At 41.7% G+C, this 25,703-nt stretch overlaps 1 protein-coding gene across 17 annotated transcripts in view; it reads left to right on the top strand.

Annotated features, from left to right (window-relative positions):
• CFAP46 (cilia and flagella associated protein 46) overlaps nucleotides 1-25,703 on the top strand; it is a 193,885-nt gene that overhangs the window by 107,473 nt on the left and 60,709 nt on the right. For all 17 annotated transcript variants that reach the window (XM_039481097.1, XM_039481104.1, XM_039481098.1 and 14 more), the window contains 8 exons: nucleotides 2,574-2,755; nucleotides 7,768-7,899; nucleotides 9,382-9,547; nucleotides 17,624-17,708; nucleotides 17,814-17,952; nucleotides 19,628-19,811; nucleotides 21,180-21,339; nucleotides 23,171-23,394. In XM_039481097.1, coding sequence (XP_039337031.1) covers nucleotides 2,574-2,755; nucleotides 7,768-7,899; nucleotides 9,382-9,547; nucleotides 17,624-17,708; nucleotides 17,814-17,952; nucleotides 19,628-19,811; nucleotides 21,180-21,339; nucleotides 23,171-23,394 — 1,272 coding nt within the window. The remainder of the gene's footprint in view (nucleotides 1-2,573; nucleotides 2,756-7,767; nucleotides 7,900-9,381; nucleotides 9,548-17,623; nucleotides 17,709-17,813; nucleotides 17,953-19,627; nucleotides 19,812-21,179; nucleotides 21,340-23,170; nucleotides 23,395-25,703) is intronic.

Raw genomic sequence — 25,703 nt, 5'->3', positions numbered from 1 at the left:
TTTAGAATAGTGTCCATTCAGTTTGCAGGCATTTAAATGTTCTGACAGTTCCTTTTAATTTACTTTTAACTAGCTTCCTTGCTTTTGAAGTTAAATGCTGTTGTGGTGGGTTTCTTAGGCATTTTTTCCCGTGAAAGGATGTTAAATTTAATCACATTATGGTTGTTATTACTGAGCAGTTGTCATATCTGTCACACAGGGGTTTTTAATATTTTACATCCTACTGTAAAGAGATTTTTTGAAAGCAGTGGCACATATTTTCCCACCTATTTGTAATCTTTTTTCAGGATTTGGAATTTACCACTTATGAATCTGATGAAATTGTTATTTAAACCTTTAGCAGATAGCTTGTTGTATCAACTGTCCCTAAAGATTGTATTCTTAGTAGCCATAAGTCTCCGCAGAGTTCATGAGATCTAGGTCTTGATGACTGAGCTTCCATATGCAGTTTCATAAACTAAAATGATCCTGCAACACCCCAAAATCCTGAGTAAATTTCCCCTGTACCAATCCACCAACCAACTCAGTAATTTTCACTAAGCTTTACTCAAATACCAGGGAATTCAGGTTATATGGTCTATATGTTAAGAAGACACTTAGCCAGTGGTGAGCTGGAGCCGGTTCCCACCAGTTCGCAAGAACCAGTTGTTAAATTTAGAAGCTGGTGTAGAACCAGCTGTTAAAGGGGTGGGCGGGTGGGCAAACAACTCCGGTCCGCAGGCCACATCTTGCCCGCGGGACCGTCCTGTCTCCGGCCCGCCTGAGCTCCCGTCCTGTCTCCGGCCCCTCCCCCACTCCCCTCTCCCCGCCGCAGAGCCGCAGTGTGCCGAGCTGCTGGTGCCAGTGCTCTGGGTGGCTCTGCAGCTCCTGCTGCTTTGAGCAGCAAGGTAAGGGGGTGGGGCTGCAAGCTCCAGCAGGCCGCGCGGCATCCTTACACGCTGCCCTGAGCACATGGTAAGGGGGCCGGGTTGGGAGGAGGGGTTGGATAAGGCAGAGGCCGGGCAGGGAGCAGTTGGAGGGGGTGGAGGTTCTTGATGGGGGCGATCAGGGGACAGGGCATGGGGGGGGTCAGGTAGGCATGAGTTCCAGGGGTCTGTTGGGGTGGTGGTGGTGGTGGTTGGAGTCGGGGGAGTCAGGAGACAGGGAGCGGGGCGAGTTGGGTAGGGGGTGGGGAGGCGTCCTGGGGGGCAGTTAGGGTGGAGGGGGTCTTGGGAGTGGGTGGTCAGGGGACAAGGAGCAGGGGGAGGGAATTGATGGGTTGCTTGCTGCCCTTGTAGGTTCTGAGGGGGGCAGGACATGGGTGGGGGTTGGATGAGGGGGACAGGCTGTTTTGGGAGGCACCGCCTTCCCTACTGGCCCCTGATACAATTTTGCAACCCGATGTGCAGGGCCGGCTTTAGGAAGTGTGGGGCCCAATTCAAAGAGTTTTGACGGGGCCCCGGCAGGGATGACTTAAAAAATAACACACAAAAAAACACATGGGGCTTGTATCACTGGGCGGCACTCCAAGTCTTTGACGGCACTTCAGCGGCAGGTCCTTCACTCGCTCCAGGTCTTCTGCAGCACTGAAGGACCCGCTGCCAAAGTGCCACCAAAGACCTAGTAGGGAACCAGTTGTTAAGATTTTGGAAGCTCATCACTGCCCTTAGCTGCTGTCTAGACATAACTAAGCCTATATAATAATATCCTTGCTGTTTGCAGAAATGTTACATATCAGTAACTATAGTTCTTTGAGTAAATTGTCCCACAGATTCTCAGGGCCAGCTAAAGGTTCAAATGATAATTCTGTTAGTTTCAGAAACAGAATAGAATGTTGAATGCACCATTTAAAAAATCTGACTCCTCTTATTTGGCTCTAATAGAGGTTCCAGTAGGTGAAAGAATTAAAAATAAAGTTGGAAACCTCAGTCCTTCCGTTTGGCATTCAGCACCAAGCCCCAATAGATGTCTTCTTTTTAGAAGATTCTGACTCAATGCATGGAGTGCAGGCATATGCCAAGAGTGGGACTCTATGCCAACAGTGTTCTTCAAGCACTGTAGTCATCATAAATAACCTTTCTTTCCCAGTTCTAATTCTGTAGGTCACATTCCACATTTTTCTTAGCCTGTAATTAGTAATTTTTGTTTGTGTAGTAAACAGTGTTTTTGATATTATACAAGATGCAAAGATAGATGGGCTGTGTTCCAAAGATTTTGCGATCTGAAAGACCAACAAAGAGAAGATAAGATAACTTTAAATTACTATATATACATTTTTTAAAAAATTGTATTTGTGTGAATTAGGAGGATTTGAATGAAAAAAGATGGTGGCTTTGCAAACTGCTATTTGAATCAGGGCTTGTCTTATACACGGATCATGAGAAAGTCATATCATGTACAGGGCAGTACGAAGTGAAGGACAGAAATAGAATTCTGTAATCATACCTTTATATATGTTGTTTTCTTTCAGTCTTTACAAAGTTGTTGGGTGACTTAGAAAATATTTAATATATCCTGGCATACTGTGTATGAAAAGTGATTGACAATCAAAATTATAGCATAAGAGAACATATTTATTTTGCTATTATTTGCAGTTAGTGAAAATGACTTTAGAATGCAACTGGTCAGATCCATTAGTGGAATTGCAGACATTGACACGACTTACACATTTTGCATATGCATCACATGACCATGAAATAGTGATGACTTGTTCCCAAAGAACCTTGCAACTAGATGATGCAGTTTTGTGTGATACAGATGCAAAGAAACATGACATGTAAGTATACAGAATTTTCCATTATAACATAAAATAACTTTAAAGCATTCAGTAAGATAGGTACATTTTTGTGATTATATAATCAAAATTGTTATAAACTGTATTTAAGAGTAAAGGCTGAAACTTCCCTCTTACTCACTCTGTTGTGATTAGCAGTTCCAGCACTGTTTGAGCATTGAGGGCTAGATTATAAATTTACAATGCATCTTGAGTACAGGACAATGCAGGAAGCAGATTGTGAGTCCTTGACTCAGTTCAGGAAAATGTGTAAACATATGCTAAAGACCCATTGAAGTGAATCATATGCTTAAAGTTAAGCATGTGCTTAAGTGCTTACCTCAATTGGAATCTCTAACAATCGTGTTCCTGTTTTCACTTCATTCCAGGGGGAAGGTAATCTGTGCTAGCCCTTCAGGTTATGCAGGATTGTGTCCCTGACTGCACTGGGTTTGATGCATGGACTGAATTGATGCAGTTTGTAGGTGGTGCCAAGACTGCCCACATCTCTGCTCGTCCATTCCCTGACCACTTCTGTAGGAGGAGGAGTAGCCTAGTGGCAGCTACTCTTTCCCACATGGGGGACGGAGATGGAGGTAGCTCATATAAAATGGGCTTTTTATGTTCCCTTAGTCTCCTCTGCAGTCATGCAACAGGCCCATGGTTGAGACCTGGATTATTGTATATGTCATTTATGTTGCAGTACCTAGGTGCAATAAAAATGTTGAGAAAAGAGTTGCAGTCTGAAAACTGGCTTCATATCTGGGATTAAGGCAACTTCCACACTAGGCTGAGGATCTGCTGATATGGTCCTATCGTCCAGAAAAGCAGATCCCCAGATGTATATATGCAGCCCAAAAAGGAAAAGGGGTTTGACCAAGCCTGGATGAAATTAGCCCAGTTAATAATATTGCTTTTATACTGTCAGGGAAAAACGTAATTCTGGATGGAAAATTTTGAGCATAATTAAATGCTGACCTTAACTGGAAAAACATGTGCTCTTTATTATCTGCAGCCATTCACTAGGAAATTAGCTTTCTACCTTTTTTTTCAAATCTTTCAGCAAAATGAGATATTCAAATATATAGAGCTCTTGAATATCATAGATAGAGAACAACTCTCTGAATAAAACAATGAATGGATAAAATATTTTCATCTTGGACACACAACTTTAGTCCAGGATTTGTCATAATTGCAAACAATACTCATTTTTCATTTTGTGTATGGTAAAGAGCAACGTTAGGGTAAAATAGGGCTTAATTTTGCTTTAGTTTTCATTTGTTCAGTGTAAAAGTGAACTGTGGAACACTGGTAACCTCTAGTGGTCATAATCATTGTTGCATAATAGTTTTTGCTCTAAACCAGGGGCTGGCAGCCTTTCAGAAGTGGGGTGCCGAGTCTTCATTTATTCACTGGAATTTACTGTTTCGCGTGCCAGTAATACATTTTAATGTTTTTAGAAGGTCTCTTTCTAAAAGTCTATAGTATATAACTAAACTATTGTTGTATGTAAAGTAAATAAGGTTTTAAAAATATTTAAGAAGCTTTGTTTAAAATTAAATTAAAATGCAGAGTCCCCCAGACTGGTGGCTAGGACCCAGGCAGTGTGAGTGCCACTGAAAATCAGCTCACATGCTGCCTTTGGCATGCGTGCCAGAGGTTGTCTACTCCTGCTCTAAAGGGTAGGTGCTAGGCCAGGTAGACCCAGTAATGCAGTACAAGTAAGTTCACTTTGAAATTTTTTCTTTTTATTCTCTTCTATGCATACAGTTTGGTTTTTTAAAGTTTGCATAATATAGATACAACAGAATTTTTTTTCCCTGCAAAAATCCTTTTTCTCTGAAAGCTTTGAGATACAAATGTCTCAGAATGGAACATTTTTACCTGATTTATTTCTTTCCATAAACTGACCTCTCCTTCATTCCACCTCACCCTGAGTAAATTCACAGGGAGAAGATCAGAAGTGGAGTCATCTGGAGCCTTGTACATAGTTCTACTGTTTAAAGTTGCTGCCTAAGTTTAAAGTTATCACTAACAAATTTCAGTATTTTATAGAATCATAGAATCATAGGACTGGAAGAGACCTCATATACTCCAGTCCCATGCATTCATGGCAGGACTAAGTATTACCTAGACCATCCCTGACAGGTGTTTGTCTAACCTGCTCTTAAAAATCTCCAATGATTCAGATTCCACAACCTCCCTAGGCAATTTATTCCAGTTCTTAACTATCCTGACAGGAAGCTTTTCCTAATGTCCAATCTAAATCGCCCTTGCTGCAATTTAAGCCCATTGCTTCTTGACCTATCTTCAGAGGTTACGGAACATAATTTTTCTCCCTCCTCCTTGTAACAAACTTTTATGTACTTGAAAGCTGTTATCAGGTCCCCCCTCATTCTTCTCTTCTCCAGACTAAACAAACCCACTTTTTTCAATCTTCCCTCATAGGTCATGTCTTCTAGCCCCTTAATCACGTTTGTTGCTCTTTTCTGGACTTTCTCCAATTTGTCTACATCTTTCTTGAAATGTGGTACCCAGAACTGGACACAATACTCCAGTTGAGGCCTAATCAGAGCAGAGTAGAGCGGAAGAATTACATCTTGTGTCTTGCTTACACCATTCCTGCTAATTCATCCCAGAATGATGTTTGCTTTTTTTGCAACAGTGTTATACTGTTGACTCATATTTAGCTTGTGATCCATTATGACACCTATATCCCTTTCTGCAGTACTCCTTCCTAGGCAGTCATTTCCCGTTTTGTATTATGCAGCCTTGGAAATACTTTGCTGTGGGAGGTCTAAAGATTGTGTCCTAATCTTGGAGCCCCTGTACAAGTCTGAATAGGGTTCTGCATGTGTGTGTGTGTATGTGTGTGTGTATATAGATAGATAGATATATCTATATAGATATAGTGACAAAGTTCCTCCTCTGCCTTGGTGGGTCCTGCGCTTATTGGCAGATTTGCTTGCCTCAGATGTTCACGGCAGCCCTCAGTTTGGCCACTTTTTTGCTAGGGACTCAAACCTGCTGTTCATTCAGCTAACCTCAGCACTGGCCAGCATGGGGAAAGGAAGGAGAACAATTGCCACAGTCTCTGCTGACCCACCTAGTGGGTTTGGGGGATAGGCCAGAGACCTTCCCCTCTGGTGGGACCCACAGTCCAGGTCACCTCCTCTTGTCTCAAAATAGGGAGTTGAGGCAGATGGGGGGGAACCCAGGCATGCCCTCTACTCCAGGTTCCAGCCCAGGGCCCTGTGGATTGCAACTGTCTACAGTATCTCTTGTAACAGCTACATGACAGCTACAACTCCCTGGGCTACTTTCCCATGGTCTCCTCCCAACTCCTCCTTTATCTTCACCACATATAAAAAGAGAGAGAGAGAGAAAGCTGCATTAGTGTTAGGACATGTCTACATGTACAGTGCTGCAGCAGTGCAGTATATTGATGCAGTTGTTACTGCAGCATGTCTGGTGAAGACCCTCTAAGCCAACAGGAAAGAGCTCTCCTGTCAACATAATAAAATCACCTCCGTGAATGGCAGAAGCTATATTGGTGGGAGAAGCTCTCCCACCGACATATCGTTGTGCACACAAGTAAGTGTTCATGTTCGTGTAACATATAGGGCCCTACCAAATTCATGGCCAAGAAAAATGTGACATGGACCGTGAAATCTGGCCTCTTCTCCCCCTCCCCCCCCGCCCGTGAAATCTGGTCTTTTGTGTTCTTTTGCCCTATACTATACAGATTTCATGGGGGAGACCAGCATTTATCAAAATGGGGGTTCTAACCCAAAAGGGAGTTGCAGGGGGATCGCAAGATTATTTTAGGGAGGACGTGGTATTGCCACCCTTACTTCTGCGCTGCCGTCAGAGCTGGATGGCTGGACAGAGGTGGTTGTTGGTCAAGTGCCCAGCTCTGAAGGCAGCACCCCGCCAGCAGCAGCACAGAAGTAAGGGTGGCCTGGTATGGTATTGCCACCCTTACTTCTGCACTGCTGTCTTCAGAGCTTGGTAGCCAGAGAGTGGCAGCTGCTGACTGAGGGCCCAGCTCTGCAGGCAGCAGTGCAGAAGTAAGGATGTCAATACCATGCCCTGCCATTCTTGCTTCTGCACTGCTGCTGGCAGTGGCTCTGCCTTCAGAGCTGGGCTCTCGGCCAGCAGCCACCGCTCTCCAGCTGCCCAGCTCTGAAGGCAGCGCCGCCGCCTGCAGCAGCTCAGAAGTAAGAGTAGCAGTACCATAACCTCCCCACACACAATAACCTTGCAAACTCTCCCCCCACCCCCACCCAGATCCTTTTTGAGTCAGGACACCTACAATTATAACACCATGAAATTTCAGATTTAAATAGCTGAAATCATGAAATTTACAATTTTTTAAATCCTATGACTGTGAAATTGACAAAAATGGACCATGAATTTGCTAGGGCCCTGTTTATGTCGCTCAGGGAGCTGGTTTATTCACATTTCTGAGCGACATAAGTTATGCTGACATAGGCTGTAGTGTAGACATAGCCTTGGAGTTGGGGAAGGTCAGTCCCAGAAGGAACAAGAAGGATAACAAATTTTCCATACTGGTTTGTTTTGTTTTCTAAAAAACACACACACGTTTTAGGCTAGCTATATCACAAAAGCCCTGAATTAAGATTTTGTTTGACTTGGATTTTGATTGTGGGTAAGGTGATAAACCCTAACATATTTTATCTCTGTAATTAATGTAAATGTTGTTATCCCTAATATGATTACAGTATTATTTTACAGAACCAGAATGATAGAGTATAAAAAGTATAGAGTAATGTTTGTTTCATATTAGTTTCATAATGTTGTATCTGATTATAAAAAAGGTTTTCAAATTTAGTTTATAGTGTTAACAGAAACCGAATAAACGTTTTTAAGTACAAAGTCCATAACACCACCATTTTGTAAAAGACAAAGACTGTAGACATCAGTCAATGGGAATGGATGCATTCTCACTCTATAAGTTTAGAACACATCATGAATTATTTGTCTTTATGCAGAGATGATTACACAGCAAGACAAGAAATGTTAAGCACTGCTGCTTGTATACAGGGGAGGAGTATAATGGAAAATTTGGCTGGAAAAAAACATTTGCGCTTAGCAGCATCAAAAGCCTTTGTTCAAAGTGCAAGGTATGTTGTATTTTTATGGGGCGCAGCAGAATAATTTAATGCAGCTTTAATTTTTTATATAATTCCTACTTTGAAACCAGATCAACATATTCTTCTTTTCCAAGAAGTGGCTTAAGTGCAAAATGTTGTGGGCTGAAATACTTAAAGGATCTGGTGGAATCTTCTGGTTCAGAAAAATCCTGAATACTCATGTCTCCCATATAGCTGGATACTGGAGCTTCAAAATGAGTATCTTTAAAGTCACTACTGATCAATGAAGGTGAAGCCACAGATCCAAACTGAGGGAGAACCAATTATCCAATACCTATAGGAAATAGCAGTACTGGGGAGAGTAAAAAATATCAGTCTTCCAAACAAAAATAATTGGTCCCACTAGTAGTCAAAAGTAGATAGGATTTGAATTTCTGATAGATGAGAATCCGAAGGTCTAACCTGAGATTGCCAATAGTCCAGCTCTTTTTAAAAAGTGTGTGATAAGTTAAGTACGAGGAAATAGTGTAACAGACTCATTAGGGGATATCCAGTTAAAGCAAACAATTCTGTGCTCCTTTAAATGCAAATGATGAACAGAGACTTCTTCATAAATAATCGAGTATTCTGTACTGAGTTGGGCATAGCTGGACAGCGATTCTAAGAGGGAAGCAAGAAATATTGTTTGCAAAACATTGGCTATAATAATAAATCCAGTGACAAGTTATATGAAGGGAAATACAGAGTTTTTAAAAATGCTAAAATTGCATAACTTTATCAGACACCATGACCATTCTGGTAAGCATAATGAGCAAGCCTTAGGCATCATCATCTAGTAACAGTCTGGTATTTCAGAAGATTCCCATTTACAGCTAGATGATGGGATTTAAGCCACTGAGTAGAAAGATGGCATGGTATCACACCTGGGAGAGAATTATTAACTTCAGGACACAAAAATAGCAATTGTATGGAATACTGTCACAGAAACCGTTCTTGTACGGAACTAGAGACATTGAAGTTGTGTCCTCAGATTACTTTGGTACTTCATCATACTGTGTGAAACCACATATTAGCTTAAGGGTTATTTTTTTTAAATGATACTGTAATGAGAAATTAACATGGTTGGGAGACAAAACACAATAGTTTAAAAATAGAGAGTTTTATTATGAGTCCTAAGTACAATTTCAACAGTTTTAGGAATAACGAATCTTCAAATGGGTTACAAGTAACACACAGATGTTACTGGTATCACAAAGTATATTTTTTTAATTATTTCTTACTGCTGCTGTTTGTGAGTGTGAACATATTCATTACCCAAAATGGAAAATGCTTTCTATAGTGGGTTAATTCAAAAACCCCTTATATGAGGGGGACATATATAAATTCTGATTAGGACACAAAGGGAGCTGAGTTGGGTGGTTTAATGGTTATGCTTAGCAGACATTGACTACAACATGCAGTTTAGCATGAATGGCACTGTTTTGTCAGTTTAATCATGCTTTTCTCCCTCAGATATGCAGGTGAAACAGGAAACTGTACCCTTGTAATGCTGGCAGCTAGACACTTCTGGAATGCATGTTTACCTTTTATAGGTTCTCCACTAGACAGAGAACAGCTTAAAGAGCCCACAGAAACAATTCTCAAAAACATCATTAAAGCAGAATCTAAAATTAAACAGGTAAGATTATCTAATAAGTAGCAACATTTTAGTAGAATTTATTGACCAGTTGTGATTTTGAAGCAAAATTTTGCTTTACTTTGAAACTATGGATATTTACTTCAGGATTTTCTTTGTGGCGGGAGGAGAGAAAACTCCAAGTTTATCAGTCTAGCACCCTTTATGAGCACTTACATTCTCTCTCATCTGCACACGTCAACCCACCTCATCAATAGCCTCTCAACTGGAACTGTTTTCTTCAAAAAGATTTTCTGCAATTTATGACTTTCAGGTGTCCCTTTCTGAAGCTTACAACATGGTATTAATAGAAAATATTAATATAAGAAAATATGGGAAAAATCAGCCAGTAACTTGCAGATTGGTGGTGATAGTAGGTCATATTGCTCTTGATCTACAGGACATATATTCAAAGAAAATCTCCAGCAAACAGAGGTTCTTCTTCAAGTGCTTGTTCATGTCCATTCCAATCAGGTGTGTGCGTGCGCGTGTACACCAGCCAGAAGATTTTTCCCTTAGCAACATTTGCTGGGTTGGCCTGGGCGCCCATTGGAGTCGCACCTTCATGGTGCCAAATATAGGGCCCTGCTGACCTGCCACCCCCTTAGTTCCTTCTTACCGCTGGTGACGGCTAGCTGGAACAAGCTGTTGCTCTTGCATTGCAAGCGCGTTTGGGCAGTGTCCACTCTTCATGTTTATAGTTTGTAGTAGTTTCTAGCGTTAGTTAGTTAGTAGTAGTAGTTCTTAAGTTTCCTTTTGGGGTCGTCTCCCCACCAACGCTTTCCCGGTTTCGGTGTATGCCCCGGTCCTCAGGGTTCAAGCTCTGTGAGGACTGTGGAAAGTTTATGCCTAAGAGTGACCCACCCTCCTCCTGTCTACGGTGTCTTGAGGAGAGCCACCAGAAGGAGAAGAAAGTGTTCCGTCCTAGGACCGAGATCAAAGACTCAAGATCCTTCTAATGGAGGCAGCACTCTGGCCACAATCCAACCCGGGGTCAGCAGAACCCACGCCCAGCACCTCCTCGTTGGTGCGCAGTGCTCCGGCGCCAATGGTGTGTGAGCTGGTGCTGAGGAAGGACCCCAAGGAGTCACGGCTCCGCCCATAGACAGTCTTCTGTGAGGCACCGGTCTCAGTTCCCGGTGCCCCACAAAAAGAAGAGGCCAGAGAGGGTCGCTCTCCCCCCTCCAAGCTCAAGGAGCCTGCGGCAGGGAGACCCAATTTGGGCCATGTCACCTTGGCTCTTCTACCTCCCAGAGTATCATCATCTCCTGCCCCCATCCTGGGGTCCAGTTGAGTCCAAACCCTCATTGCTGTCTGGACTGACATGGCAGGTAGCTCCAGCTCCCATCAACTCCAGAGGCGTTCAAGGCGGCTCAGAACCTTATGCGTCTCACGGTGCCGTTCTCCCCGCAGAGAAGAGACCAGTCGCCGGTGACCACCCGGCCCCCATTCCCATCAAGGAGCAAGCCAGCAATGATGGTGCGCTGATCCCCATTTCCAACATGCCTCTCCCTGGCATGGTCCACTATGTGGGGGAACCGCATCAGTCCCCTGTTTCTCGGCACCGCTTGCCAGCACCACAGAGTACCACTCCTCTGTGGTCCTCCTTCTCTGAGACCTTGGAGTTGGAATCCTACCGCTCTGATAGGACCAGGAACAGAAGATCCAGATCCCGCCATGACCACCAGCCCTATCTGGCACCGTGACCATCTCAGTGGCAACCTTCGAGTCAGTGGCCCTTCTGGACACCCTGGGCAAATCATCAGAGCCAGGGACTAATCTAAGGGTCAAGGTCCAGGTCCATATCGGTGTCATCAGCGTCCTTTGTCCCTCCGCAAGCACAATCGGCACTGCTGGCAGCAGCGCCACCAACACCCTTACCTTTGCCTGTGGTGCCAGCCCCGACTCCTCCGATATCAGCATCGCCGGCAGCCGCAGTCTTGGCACCACCAGTATCGGTGACCTCAGCACCGCCAGAGTCGGCAACCTCGGCAGATGCAGCCTCCTGTACAATGGCCACAGGGGTTGCAATGAGGAGGAGTTCCTGGTTGCAGGTCTCTGGTCCTCCCTACAAGGTCCAACAAACCATCCAGGACCTCCCCTTCAAGGGTTTGGCCCTCTTTTCCGATAAAACAGATAAGACTCCACAGTCTAAAGGACTCAAGGGCCACCCTCAAGTCCTGGGGCCTCCACACTCCTGTCAGTCAGTGCAGGCACTTCCAGCCGCAGCCTCCCTCACTGTTCTACCAACTGCAGAACCAGCAGGATGCTCCTCGGAGAAAGAATAGGAGTGGCAGGAAAAGACCCCACCCATCCTCGGGCCAGGGCTCTGGCCAGCCCAAGCCACCTCCTGGCCCCAGACCAGCCTTTTGAGGATACGGTTGAGGACGGCACACCAGTACAAGAACTAGATCTATCCCACCTTACCTTTTTGTCCTGACTATGCCCTTTCTACTGAGCATGGTCCCATAGCACTTTGGACTGCTGTGTACTCCTCATCGTAGAGAGGGGATACTCCATCCAATTCTGTGCCCTCCTGTCCTTCCAACCCCCTTCCCCATCCCTCTTCAGGGACCCCTCTCACGAGCAAATCCTTATACGGGAGATGCACTCGCTCCTCTCACTGGTAGCAGTGGAAGAGGTTCCTCAGTTGCAAAGGGGCAAGGGTTTCTATTCCCGGTATTTCCTAATACTGAAAGCCAAGAATGGGCTCTGGCCCATCCTAGACCTGTGAGAACTCAACAAATTTGTGATGAAGCTCTAGTTCTGCATGGTCTCTTTGGCCTCTATTATCCCCTCATTGGATCCAGGAGACTGGTATGCCACCCTTGACTTGAAGGACGCGAACTTTCACATAACAATCACACCGTCCCAAAGAAAATACCTCAGGTTTGTGGTGAACAACAACCATTATCAGTTCACAGTCCTCCCTTTTGGCCTGTCCGGCTCCTTGAGTGTTCACCAAGTGCATGGCAGTTGTGGCTGCATTCCTGCGCAAGCGCCATGTACAGGTTTTCCCGTACCTTGACGGCTCCCCTGTTCAGAGAATAGAGTTTATATGGGCAGTACTAGACTCGACACAAGCCAGTACATACCTCCTGGAAGCAAGGTTTTGGTCCCTGGGTGACATCATACAAGGTCTCAGGCAGTTCCCCACCACTACAGCAAGGACTTGCCTGAAGCTCCTGGGATACATGGTGGCTTGTACCTACATAGTACAGCATGCCAGACCCAGACTTCGACCACTTCAGTCATGGCTAACATCAGTGTATCGGCCAGTCCAGGACAGTTTGGACAGGATCATAACCCTGCCTCGCCCGGTACTCGACTCCCTCCTCTGGTGGCTCGACCCACAGGTAGTAGGTGCAGGGGTCCCCTTCACCAGCCCTCAGCCATCACTCTCGTTAGTGACAGACTCATCAGACTTGGGCTGGGGGGCACATTTCGGAGACCTCAGAACACAAGGCCTCTGGTCTCAGGCAGATCTTGCTCTACACATCAATGTCAGAGAGCTGAGAGTGGTGTGCCTGGCATGTCAGACTTTCAGAGCTCACTGAGCAGGGAGATGTGTATCAGTCATGACAGACAACACTATTGCAATGTTTTATATCAACAAACGGGGGTGTCCTGTGCCAGGAAGCCCTCATACTGTGGGACTTCTGTGTAGAGCACTCGATACACCTGCAAGCATCGTACCTCCCTGAAATACAGAACGAGCTGGCGGACCATCTCAGCAGGTTGTTTCATGGCCCCAAGTGGTCCCTTCGCCCGGACGTAATAAACTCAATCTTCCATCGGTGGGGCTTTCCCCGATATACTTGTTCGCTATGCGACACAACAGGAAGTGTCAGCGGTTCTGCTCCTTCCTGAGTTACAGCGTGGGCTCCATCAAGTGGAATAGATTTTCAATCTGGTCGATGCAGCACATTCCGTCCCCAACGCTTGCCATGGTGCCATTTTTACTGGACTATCTTCTCCATCTCAAACAGCAGGGACTGTCCATGTCCTCAATAAGTATCAGAGGGGTAGCCGTGTTAGTCTGGATCTGTAAAAGCAGATCTGTAAAAGCAGCAAAGAGTCCTGTGGCGCCTTATAGACTAACAGACGTATTGGAGCATGAGCTTTCGTGGGTGAATACCCACTTCACAAGCATCCGACGAAGTGGGTATTCACCCACAAAAGCTCATGCTCCAATACGTCTGTTAGTCTATAAGGTGCCACAGGACTGTTTGCTGCATCCTCAATAAGGGTTCACTTGGCCGCCATCTCTGCCTTCCACCCAGGTGCAGAGGGCTGTTTGGTCTGTGCTAACCAGATGGTCAGCTGTTTCCTTAAAGGTCTTGACATACTATACCCACAAGTCTGACAGCCTGTCCCAGCTTGGTCCTTTCCAGATTTATGGGACCGCCATTTGAGCCCTTGGTGATGTGCTCCCTGCTTTCTCTGTCATACAAGGTGGCATTTCAGGTAGCAATAACCTCAGCTAGGAGGGTGTCTGAGTTCAGGGCCCTAACACAGTATTCCATAAGGACAAGGTTCAGCTCAGGCCTCACCCAGCTTTTCTCCCAAAGGTTGTCTCCCAATTTCACATCAACCAGGACATCTTCCACCCTGTATTCTACCCCTAAGCTGCACTCCAGCACCGGGGAGCAGAGGCTTCACTCATTGGATGTCTGCAGAGCACTAGCCTTCTACATCAAGAGAACGAAACCGTTCCGAAGGTATGTCCAATTATTCATGGCAGTGGCAGACAGAATTAAAGGTCTTCCTGTCTCCTCTTAGTGTATCTCGTCATGGATCACGTAATGCATTCAGGAATGCTATAGCTTGGCAAAGGTGCCTGCTCCTTCAGTCACTGCGCACTCCACCAGGGCTTAGGCCTCCTCAGCAACATTCTTGGCGCAGGTTCCCACACAGGAAATCTGCAGAAAAGCAACGTGGTTCTCCATACACACTTTCACCACGCACTATGCAATCACCCAGCAAGCCAGAGATGATGCGTCCTTTGGAATGGACATGAACAAGCACTTGAAGAAGAAAAAATGGTTACTCACCTTCTCGTAACTGTTGTTCTTCGAGATGTGTTGTTCATGTCCGTTTCAATACCCACCCTCCTACCCCCCTGTCTGAGTAGCCGGCAAGAAGGAACTAAGGAGGTGGCGGGTCGGCAGGGCCCTATATTGGGCGCCATGAAGGCACGACTCCAGTGGGCACCCAGGCTGACCCTACGGATGCTGCTAAGGGAAAAATCTTCCAGCTGGCATGCACATGGCACATACACACACCTGATTGGAATGGACATGAACAACACATCTCGAAGAACAAGAGTTATGAGTTTTTTCCTCAGAACTGCAAAATATCTGATTTCTCTTCCACCTGACTGAAAGAGTTTTTATTGAACATACTTTCTTCAATGGGGGCTGGTATTCAACAAAATATTCAGCAGTTTTGAGGGGAAAACTATAACTGAAAGGGTGTTAAGAGTCAATAATAAAATGAAATACTTTTGAAACCTTTTCAGTAAAACCCTTTACACAATGTGGAAATAGGCACCTTTCTAAATACCATCTAGTAGATAGGTAGATAGGAAATACTTGCTGCATAATAGACGGTATCACATTAATTTTCTTCAAATCTCATAGAGCCATGGAGTTTAAGGCCAGAAGGGAACACCAGATCATTTCCTGATATGTGCACACTGTCATATTGAAACATAACCATCTATTTATTGAGACATTTTTCTTTTCTTTTTGTACTTCAAGTTTTTAGAATTCTCTCTTTAGAAAATTAATACATTTCTCATTGAAGTCTTTCCTTTCACGTCAATGGGTTTTGCATCAGGCCTTTAAAATCTTGTTCATGTCTTTTGCATTCAGGCTCAGTAATACCAGAATGTTCCATTTCAGTTTCAGGCTGTATCTTCGATCATGTAGTAACAGAGTGTATAATAAAGAACAAAGAACTGAATTTTATTTCCTCCCCAAGTAATATATAAATCATTAGTAATCAGAAGTGTGATGACTGGTCTACTGTTTCAAAGTGATTAGAAGACAAAATTGATGAGTGTTACTCTGTACTTGAAAGTATAATGATGTGAACAGTTGTAAACTTAAGAGTTTTGATGGCTTATAGATAAAGTGGTTTGACAAAGCTCTGTCCCTGTCTCCCTGGGTCCTGCATTTCCTGACAGATTTCGCTAGGCTCAGAGGCTCACTGTGACCCTCCACTTAACACTTCTCTCTCTAGAGACAAGGGTCACAGTCTGCTGAGCCATTTTCATCATAAGCCAGCCAGTGAGGTGAGGAGAAGCTATCCTCCCTTGCACAGTCTCTGTTGTCTCCTAGTCTTAGTGATTAATCAGGGGGCCAAAGAGGGGGAGCTTGGGCCTGCCCTCTACGCCAGGCTCCAGCCCAGGGACCCTAATAGTATCAACTATGGTAGCTGACCTTTTAGGAACAGGACACGTACAATTCCCTGGGCTACTTCCCCACAGCAGCCCCCACTTCCTCAAGCTCCACTTCACCCTTACCTCAGGGCCTCCTTCCTTGTGCCTAATATGGTGTGTACAGCTCAGTCTCTCCAACAGCACAACTTCTCACAGCTCCTGACATGCACGCCCACCTGACTAACTGGGAGACTTTTAACTAGTTTCAGCCAGCCCCTGACTGGCTTCTGGTGTCCCAATCAACCTAGCATCCTCCCTGCCATCTGGAAACCTCTTAATTGGCCCTATGTGTCTTAATTGACCTGGAGCAGCTGCCATTTACTTATCCTGGTACCAGGGATTTGTTTAACCTGGGGCTAATATATCTGTCTCCCACTACTTTTCTATAGCCATCTGGCCTTGCCCCGTCACAGTAGCTACTTTTTTATACGACACATAATTAACTCATGGAACTTATTGTCAGAAGATATAATTTGGACTAAAACCTTAATAGGAGTCATAAAAAAGATTTAAACATTCATGTGGATTATGAAAACATTCACACATATGCATTAGACAGAACAAACCCTTTTTTTAAGAAAGGTTATAAACCCTCATGCTTCAGAGTATATGCCAGCCACAGAGTGATAGTGGTTAGTTGCCCTTACAGGCAGGTCAGTCCATAGATGTCCATTTCAAGATTTCTTTGAAGCATATTGTATTGGCTACTATCAGAGACAGAAAATGGTGTATGCTAACAACTTGTATATACTGATTCAGTATAGTAGTTCCTGTGTTCCTAAAATGAATGTCAGGTGGGCAGGGTAATACAGTGATACAACACTGCAAAGGCACAGTTGGCAGCTGGTTTAAGATGTGTACCATCCTGGAAAGGTGAGTGGTATCTGAATCAAAACAAAATTTGGGGATAAGGACCAACTCTGCTAAGGACTAAGAGCTTTAAAAAAACAGTGTCCTGTTTACTGTGAGCTATGTTGGTGTTCTCCTCAACTCTCAGTGTAAAACCTAGAGATTCCATCACTTCTAGGAAGACATGTTGGCCTGTCCAAAACTGATCAGTTGTCCAATAGCTATAACTCTAGTTTAGAGAATTTACTAGTTTAGTCCCTATGTAATTTGTGGTCTGTATACCAGCAGAACCATACCTTTGGGGTTTGCATGTGGAAATAGCCAGGTGCTTAAAGAATATTATCTTTGGGGTTGGTCACACTGGAAACGAGATTAAAAAAAAATCCATCCAAAAATCCCTTAATTCTGTGATATCTGTGGTTATCCAGTTACACAACTAAAGCCAGCTAAGCAAGGACAAGACTGACAACGTCTAGTTACCTCAAGCAACATTATGATATGGGAATGTATGATGTAGCTCATTGTATTAATCAGAGCAATTGTGTAATACGCTATGCCATTAGAAACATTGATTTGGAGGAAAATAGTTTTAGTTTTCAACTCCCATAGGCTTATTAACTGACATAATCAACCTCTCAATTAATTATTATTACTCTTAGTGTATTAATAGTTTAAATATTATAATTGAATTTATCCTATTTATACATGGAAAACAATACAGAGCTTGAAGAGTTGTGCTCACAAAAATGTATGCACTACTTTTTTTTTTCTTTCTTTCTTTTTAGGGAACAGAAAATACGTTGCAGCTTCATCAGTGGCCTACAAAGGATTTTCAAAGTAGTGGATCATCAGAAGGTCATTTTCTCCCAGGCATGTATTTTATTCTTGTCATGCAAAAATGAATAGTCTAATATTTCTGTGAGATGGCTGCACTAATTTCACCATGTTAATATATCGTTTGAATGTATTTCAAAGGTACTGAAGAGGATCTGACATTAAGAACATCCCTGTATGGGTTGTTATTCCACATGTATGCTGATAAAAGTGATTGGGAGACAGGGCTCAAAGTGTTAGATGAAGCCATTCAAGTTCTGCCTCGAACTAAACATAGACTGTAAGTTGGTTGATCTCTTTTTTTACTAAAACATTTTAAGCGTTCTGACTCTTGAGAAATATAAAAATATGGATGACTTTAAATATATATTTTACATTAATAAAATAGTATAGAGGTTGCCTTTTTGTTGAGCTGACAATTCTTATAACAGAAGACAATATTGCATCTTTTCCCTGCTTCTTCACACTGTTCTTGAGAATCAAAGAAAGGCTCAATCTTCGATTGCTTCTTATAATTAAAATGTTTATAATGTTTGTGCAGGTCATCTTTAAAAAAGTTCCTAAGTAGGTACTGTATAAACTTTTCAACTATTTGATTATGGCTCTTTCTTTGCTCAGTTTCCTTCTCTTCTAATTACTATCTGAAGTCCAGACTTTAAAAGCAAGATGTTGTAAGAAAAGCTTTTTAGATGTGATCACAGGATGAGTTACGATTCAAATTACCCATTGAAATGAAGTTGAGCTAAGGAGAATGAGATCTCAGGCAACTTAGTCTTCCCTCTTTATGCACGTGTACCTCTAATTTAGACTTTTGATCCCTACTGTAATAAAACAATAATATAAAATATATGATCATAGTTATGTTTCCCCAATGTTATCCTTGCTCTTTTCAATCAGAGTTCCACACATGTTTTAACCTCTCCAGCTCCCCTCTTTATTATTTCTTTGTCCTGACTGGTATTCATGACACCTGTCTATTTTATATCATCTGCCAAAATAGGAATTTGCTAATGATATATTACTTCTCTAAGTAAACCCTCCAGACAATCTTGACAAGCAAACACTGTGGCTTAACCAGTTAAGATAGTATCCCATCAGAGATATATTTCATATTTCTCTGTTAAATTCTTGTGTCTCTTGTTCCTGACTTTGGGGTCAGGTCTCTTCATTGGTTACAGTGGATTCAGCTGAGGCTCTTTGAATGGGGTGACTCCTCACATAGCTTATTTCATTATTTAAGTAAAAATACTATATTAAAACATTATATTTAACTTTTATTTAATGACCAGGCTTGTTGAACATCAAGGCATGTGTTGTCTGGTTGAAGAACATTGTTTGGCTAATACTTTGTTAAAATATATTTGAATTATTAGTTATTATTCAGTTTGTTTTGCATAAAAATCCATGGCAACATTTACGTCTAAATGTGTTGCATGGAGCAGGGCTATAATTTCAAATGTCTGAATGTCTATTTCATGTTAGATGAGAGAGAGAAGGGTGGAGGAGGGGGTACTACCACCTTTTAAGATAAAGTAACAGGAATTTGTAACAGTAACTTTCTCCAGCTCTAAATCCATTTAGGATAAAACTCTAAAACTAGACAATAAGCAACCTAAGGCTCTGATCCTGCAAAGACTTACACATGTGCAAAGATTTAAGCACAGAGATATGACGATTAACAGTAGTTGAGGATCTCCCCTATGTGTAGTCTCATTGATGTCAAAGGAACTGGTCACAGTGCATAAGGTTACAAATGTGCATCTTTGCAGGATCAGGGTCTAATTTATTTTCTAAAGTTAAGGTCTGTAAATATCCAGAGGAGCAGGCAATTTGACTTCACTATAAAAGAAAGATGAGTAGTGAAGTGCAGTTACCTTCACAATTGTAACATATTGTAAGATACAGTGCATAATTGTACAGATAAGAAATTGATTAATTTTTAAACTTTTTTTTAGCCTGATTTTCAAACATATGGTTATAGTGAAGGCAAGACTTGGACGTAACTTTATGATGGACATTCAGAAATTCAAGGATGAAAGTGAGGACTATTTGTCACACATGTGGCATCGTCTAGCACCAATCTCCAAAGACATTGTTGGGCAGTTAACCTGTTATCAGAATGCTATTGAAGCTTTACAGGTCTCTATGTTGTTAATTTTAATAGACTCTTAATAGAATATAATTTTAAGTGTATAGTTTGAAAGTATGTGATGGTATATGCCTATATTTTTAAAGGTGGTTTGTGAGGTAATACTCCAGGAGGTATGTAGACATCCTTTTCTAAAGCAAATAATATGAGATTTATAATTGTTAGCTTTTTCTTTATTTAATTTGAACTTTGAAAGGCACAGTGTTCAAAAAACACCTGACTGAAATGTGTGTATAAATGGAAAAAGTGATAGCATTTTACATGAATAAAATGCATACCCTGCAAAGATAATCAGATACATTTCCTAAAAGATAATTCTTCATCAGTTTGCCTCTGCAGATCATCATTTGAGGCCTAATCCAAAGTCTTTTGAAGTTATTGGAAAGACTCTACTTGACTTCCATAGATTTGGAAGTGGCTGTTGATGAGATAGTATGCTTGACTCACAAGCCACATAACCTGTATTAGAAATAAAAACTACTAGGGGATGCATGCCTTGCCCACCCTCAAGAGCTAAATAATCTATTGCAAAGTGGATCAAATGTTTATTGGAAAAGTATACGTAGATGCTGCCAAAATTGTGGCCAAAGGCATTGAGACCCATTCCACTGTATCCCTGGCAATATCCTGGTCAGAGCCAGATTTAACAACAGTCAGGAAGATTTTTAATGCAACACATGGCCATTGTTAGTTTCAATTCTTTATTTTCCATTTGTTGTCTTCTTCTCTCAGTCCCCCATTCTACTGTCTCACTGCTTAGCTCCTTCCCAATAGTGATGGACTGATAATGAGCAAAAGAGAAGAATGTTTGTACATAATTTAATTTCTTTGATATCTCCATCACTTTAGAATTACACATAAGCGTAAACCATTAATTACATGTTCATTTAGCATTATTTTTCATCAGAATTTAAAATAGTTCAATTTAATAGAAAGAATCAATGTTGTGCAAATTATTTTGTCAGTTTGTTAATTTGGTGTGGATTATTTTTCACAACTTTGAAATTACTTTTCTGATGGAAAACCAAGTGGATGTAGTTTAAGTCTTGGGACTCTGTGTTAACACATTTGAATTGCTGCCTGGCCCATCTCAAGGAGGAAAAGTCCCAACAGTAACTAATTGATGTAGACTTTAATAAAAGAAAAGAAATTTAACTAATACTGATTTTTTTTATTACATTCAGTTAGACATTTTCCCTGATTAGGCAATGTCAATAAATTGCTTGCTACCTATTTAAAATTAAATTTTTGCTTCCAAAAAAATTAATGACAAATCTATATATATATATATATTAGTATCAGTAATTTGATGTTACAGACTACAATATATGAACTAAATCATTCTGTCTTTTGTGTAGAAACAAGAAAGTGAGTGGCAGAAAGTTGATTATCTAATGGAATTTGCAGAATGGTTATACTGCAATCAGTTTCCTCTTAATGATGCTATTAAACATCTGGACTGGGCAGTAGATATCTTGCTACATTTGAAACTTGCCAAAGGACCTCTTGAGGAAGAAGGTGTGTAACTGATGTACTTATCCTTCAAAATAATTTCAGTACATGAATGTAGTATATGCTTTTTGTCTTACTACCTTTTACATGATAAAAGCACGTGATCATTTTTAGCATATAAAAAGACCTTATTTAGTACGTGTTTCTTCATCTACAAAAGACTTAAAGACGAAGTCAAAATGAAAAACCCGAGCTTCTTCACTTAAGGCCCGATTCAAAACTCACTGATGTCAGTAACTGCAGAGAACTTTGCATCAGGCCCTTAAACAAATCACAGAAGAAATGGAACAGGTTGACACAAAGATAGGTGCCAGAGACTCTCAAGAATTCTCAAGTGTTGATGTGGTAAATAACTGGTTTGTACCCCTTTTACAGATGGCAAAATGGAGGCATGGAGAGATTGTCACTTGCCCATGAATGCTCAATGCAACGACCAGAGATAGAATCTGGTGTTCTGACTCCCAGTCCCTTATTACAACTATGAAGCTACACCTCATTTCTTTATCCCTTTACCCTATTTCCCTTACTTTATGAAATCTCTGGGTAAAATTTTCAAAAGTGCCAAAGTGCCATTGTAAAACATGATTGTCAATGGGACTTCAGCCTCCTAAGCAGCCGCATGATTTTTGAAAAAGCAACTCAGGCTCCTAAGTCACTAGGCCCTTTTGAAAAGTTTTTACTCTTTGTAACCATTGACATTGCTAATGCCTCGGAAACTAGTTTTGATCGAATGTTCCAGTCTAATTGAAGAAAGCAACTGATTTCTAGAAGAATAATGTGTGACATTAACTCATATCTCCACTTGTGTCTTATTTTTATGTAGATAGTTGAGATGCAGTTGTGAAAGATGCATGATTCCTCTGTTAACACTGCATAATTAAAATGGCACTGAAAATGTTCTATTCATGTTTTTTTTCTTTAAATATTACTTACCATTATTTGTGTAATGGCAATTTAAAATTAATCTCTATTCTTTCATGGTATTTCCCTTCCATTCCACATAATCTTTCTGGTTGTTGATGAATGCTGGGCCCCTTTGATCAGTTCTCTTTTAAGAAAAAAAGCATTAACCATTTTGTATAAAAATGTGTATATATAGATTTTCATGGATTTTGAGAATAGAAGAAAAACAGTAGATCAAATTATGAACTTATTAATGTTGCCCATTCCCCTTTAGGGGAATATAGATATTTTTGTTAAAATCTCAGATCCCACAATCTTCCACATTTAACTAGTAACAGTTAGAGCAATGGTTCTCAAACTTTTTTACTGGTAACCCCTTTTACATAGCAAGCCTCTGAGTGCTACCCTGCCCCCCTTATAAATTAAAAACACTTTTTTATATATTTAACACTATTATAAATGCTGGAGGCAAAGCAGGGTTTGGGGTGGAGGCTGACAGCTTGTGACCCCCCATGTAATAACCTCGTGACCCCCCTGAGGGGTCCCAACCACCAGTTTGAGATCCCCTGAGTTTGAGCAACACTTTTAAGGGGCCCCAGAACAGAAAGTTAGAATATCCACCCTATGGCTGCTTTAACCAGGCACAATTAGATGAGGGTGCCCTTACTCTGCATTTCTTTGCTTTGTCATTGCTTAGAGTTAATTTTAAGTATTTTGTTATGTTTTTATTAATAACTGAAAATAAGATAGAAGTAATATTATTCTGTCATGGCAAGGTCATCTGTGGTAAATTGGATTTCCATTTTTCTAATAGAGTCATCTTGCTGTCAGTAGATTCTTTTTCATTTCCACCTCAGAAATGCAACTTTAAATAAGGCTTGAAATACTGTATGTCAGACCATTGACATTGTTTTTGTTGTTGTTTTTTTAACAGAGAAAAACATCAGACAAGAAATACCATCTCCAGCAAAGCTGAAGGTGGATTTTGGGATCAATGTTACAATTCCCCAAATTGCTAATGAAGATTTAAAAAACATAAGGCAATTGGAAACTTTGTTTAGAGCACATACTTTAATGGCTGTCATTTCTGGCCATAGTTCACCTTATCATCAACAGCACTGTTTGATGGCTTATGCTTACATCGTTCGAATCTGGCAGGTGAGAAGATCAGAATTTACCAATCCCATTTATTTTTTCTAATATATGAATACATAGGGAGACAGTATTTTGTTATTTTAACTGTCTTTATTGTAATATATTCAATTTTACAGCATTGTTAGGATATAGTTTTACAGTTTCTAAGCTTTAAATTAGAAAATTATCACAAGAAACTAGAGAGCACCTCTGTGTAGTTCAAATTCTTCCAACAACCATGTGGGAGAAAGACAGTGCCCAGTTAAAGCCATTAGTCTATATTGGTGTGTACCGTATTTTCTGGCGTATAAGACGACTTTTTAAACTAAAAAACAACCCCCAAAAATCGGGGGTCATCTTATACGCCGGGTATAAACAGCTTCGGCTGAGCCAATCCTGGGAGGGGTCTCACTGGTGTATTCTATTAATGCATACAAAGCCTGCTCGGATTGGCAAAGGTTGTAATAGCCCACCTCTCTGACTCAGCCAATCCGAGCAGGCTTAATAGATGACACCGCTCCCGTGAATGCTCCGCCCTCCTTCTCCTCCCCTTCCCCGGCTTCCCGCGAATCAAATGTTCGCGGGAAGCCTGAAAAAAGGAGCGGGCAGGTAAGCCGGGCGTGTGGGGGATGGGGCGGGACGGCTCCTCCTGGCCCTGGTCAAGCGCCCCAGCCCGGTCCCAGCCAAGCACCCCCGGCTCGGGCTGGTCCCGCCTGCGCGGCTTGGACCCGGCCCAGCTCGGGCCCCGCGGCTGCGGCTCGGGCCCGGCAAGGTGAGTTGGGCCCCGCGGCTGCGGCTCCGGCTCCGGTGTCGGCCGGGCCCGGGGAGTCGGGCCCCGCGGCTGCGGCGCCGGTCCCGGTGTCGGCCCGGGGAGTGACTTAGATCATTTCAAAGGGTATGTAATTTAACTAAAGGAATTATCTGACTTAGTTAAACCCTGTGAATTGAGTTGTCAATTACATTTTGTGATGAAACCATAACACTAATATTCACTGAGTGTTGTTAATTCTCTAAAGTAATCACTTCTGGCTGTTCTGCAGCATTTCAAATCAAATTGAATGAACCTCATTAAATGTTGTATTTTTTCATTGATGTGGCTGCCTAATTTCCAGTGACATGGAAAACCTCAGAAGGACTGCACTGGATGTTAATTTTTTTTAAATTTATTTAAATCTTTGAAGTGGTGAAAGCTGTACTTGACCTCAATATATGCCACATGCCATCGTAAGTGCCACCTGAGTGGTGTAGGTGAGAGATCTGCAAAGTGAAGCTGGTATCCAAATCAGTATGTTCCAGGTTGTATTATTGTTTTTCCAGTGATTACAAATGCTGGTAATTACTTAATATAAAAGCTTATAGTGAACCCTACTACATACATATGTTGCTAATTATCAGACATTCATTGTGAAATTAATTAGAACTATATAACATATAAAATTTGGAAAACAGGAATTTTAGAAAATAAAATTCTGACTAACATTTCCAAATTTCACATCATCAGAATTTTTAATATTCTGTACTTGACTAAGAGAAACTGGATGATTTCAAGATAATGACAGTAGATGAATAAACATCAAAGTTAGCTAGTGCAGATATCAGTGTCTGTTACAGGACAATGGCAGTAGCTGTTTGTGGGCTAATGCTTACAGATCAGTGCTACTCAGGCCTGAGCAGTTCAGGACCCAAATTAGCGAACATTAGCCAAAAGAGCCACAGTAGTGTGAATTCATTGTTTCATTTACGATAGTACTATATATTCATATTTAAACAGTATGATGGGAAATATTTTGTGTGTGTGTGTGTATTCTCACAGCAAAATGACTGACCAAGTATTTTTTTATCAACTACAATTGTTTAATACTATAGTAAAAGCATCTTGAATGCTTAATAACTTAGGTTGATTAATAATCAAATCACACAGAGTTTTAATATCATGTCCTGTAAAGAGCTGCAGGAGACACATTACAGAGTCACTTGCAGCTTGCGAGCTTCATCTGAATGTCACTGTTCTATATTAACATTACTGTGAGCTTCAAACTTTTCATATAAGGCATTTTAGGATTGAAAGTAGGTTGGTTATAAAGAGATACAGGACAGCTTGCTAACTGTGTGATGTGAAGTTTGTTTGGGATTAAAAATAGAGCAGATTTGATTGAAGATGAATGAGAAGGACATGTTAAAGTCTTTTGAACTCCAGGGATCCTGATGCTTGTTTTCATTTCCAGGTGAGACTCTAGAATCGTAAGACTCTTCAGTAACTATCTGTTAATCAATGGAGTAATTTCTGAAAGCTTAAATAAAATCATGAAATGTTAGATGCCTTAAAAAAAACA

This window comes from Mauremys reevesii, linkage group 7 (genome assembly GCF_016161935.1).
Source record: "Mauremys reevesii isolate NIE-2019 linkage group 7, ASM1616193v1, whole genome shotgun sequence".
In the NCBI taxonomy this organism is placed as follows: Eukaryota; Metazoa; Chordata; order Testudines; family Geoemydidae; genus Mauremys; species Mauremys reevesii.
The sequence above is the reverse complement of the archived record's forward strand: the minus strand, read 5'-3'. Positions and strand labels throughout refer to the sequence as shown.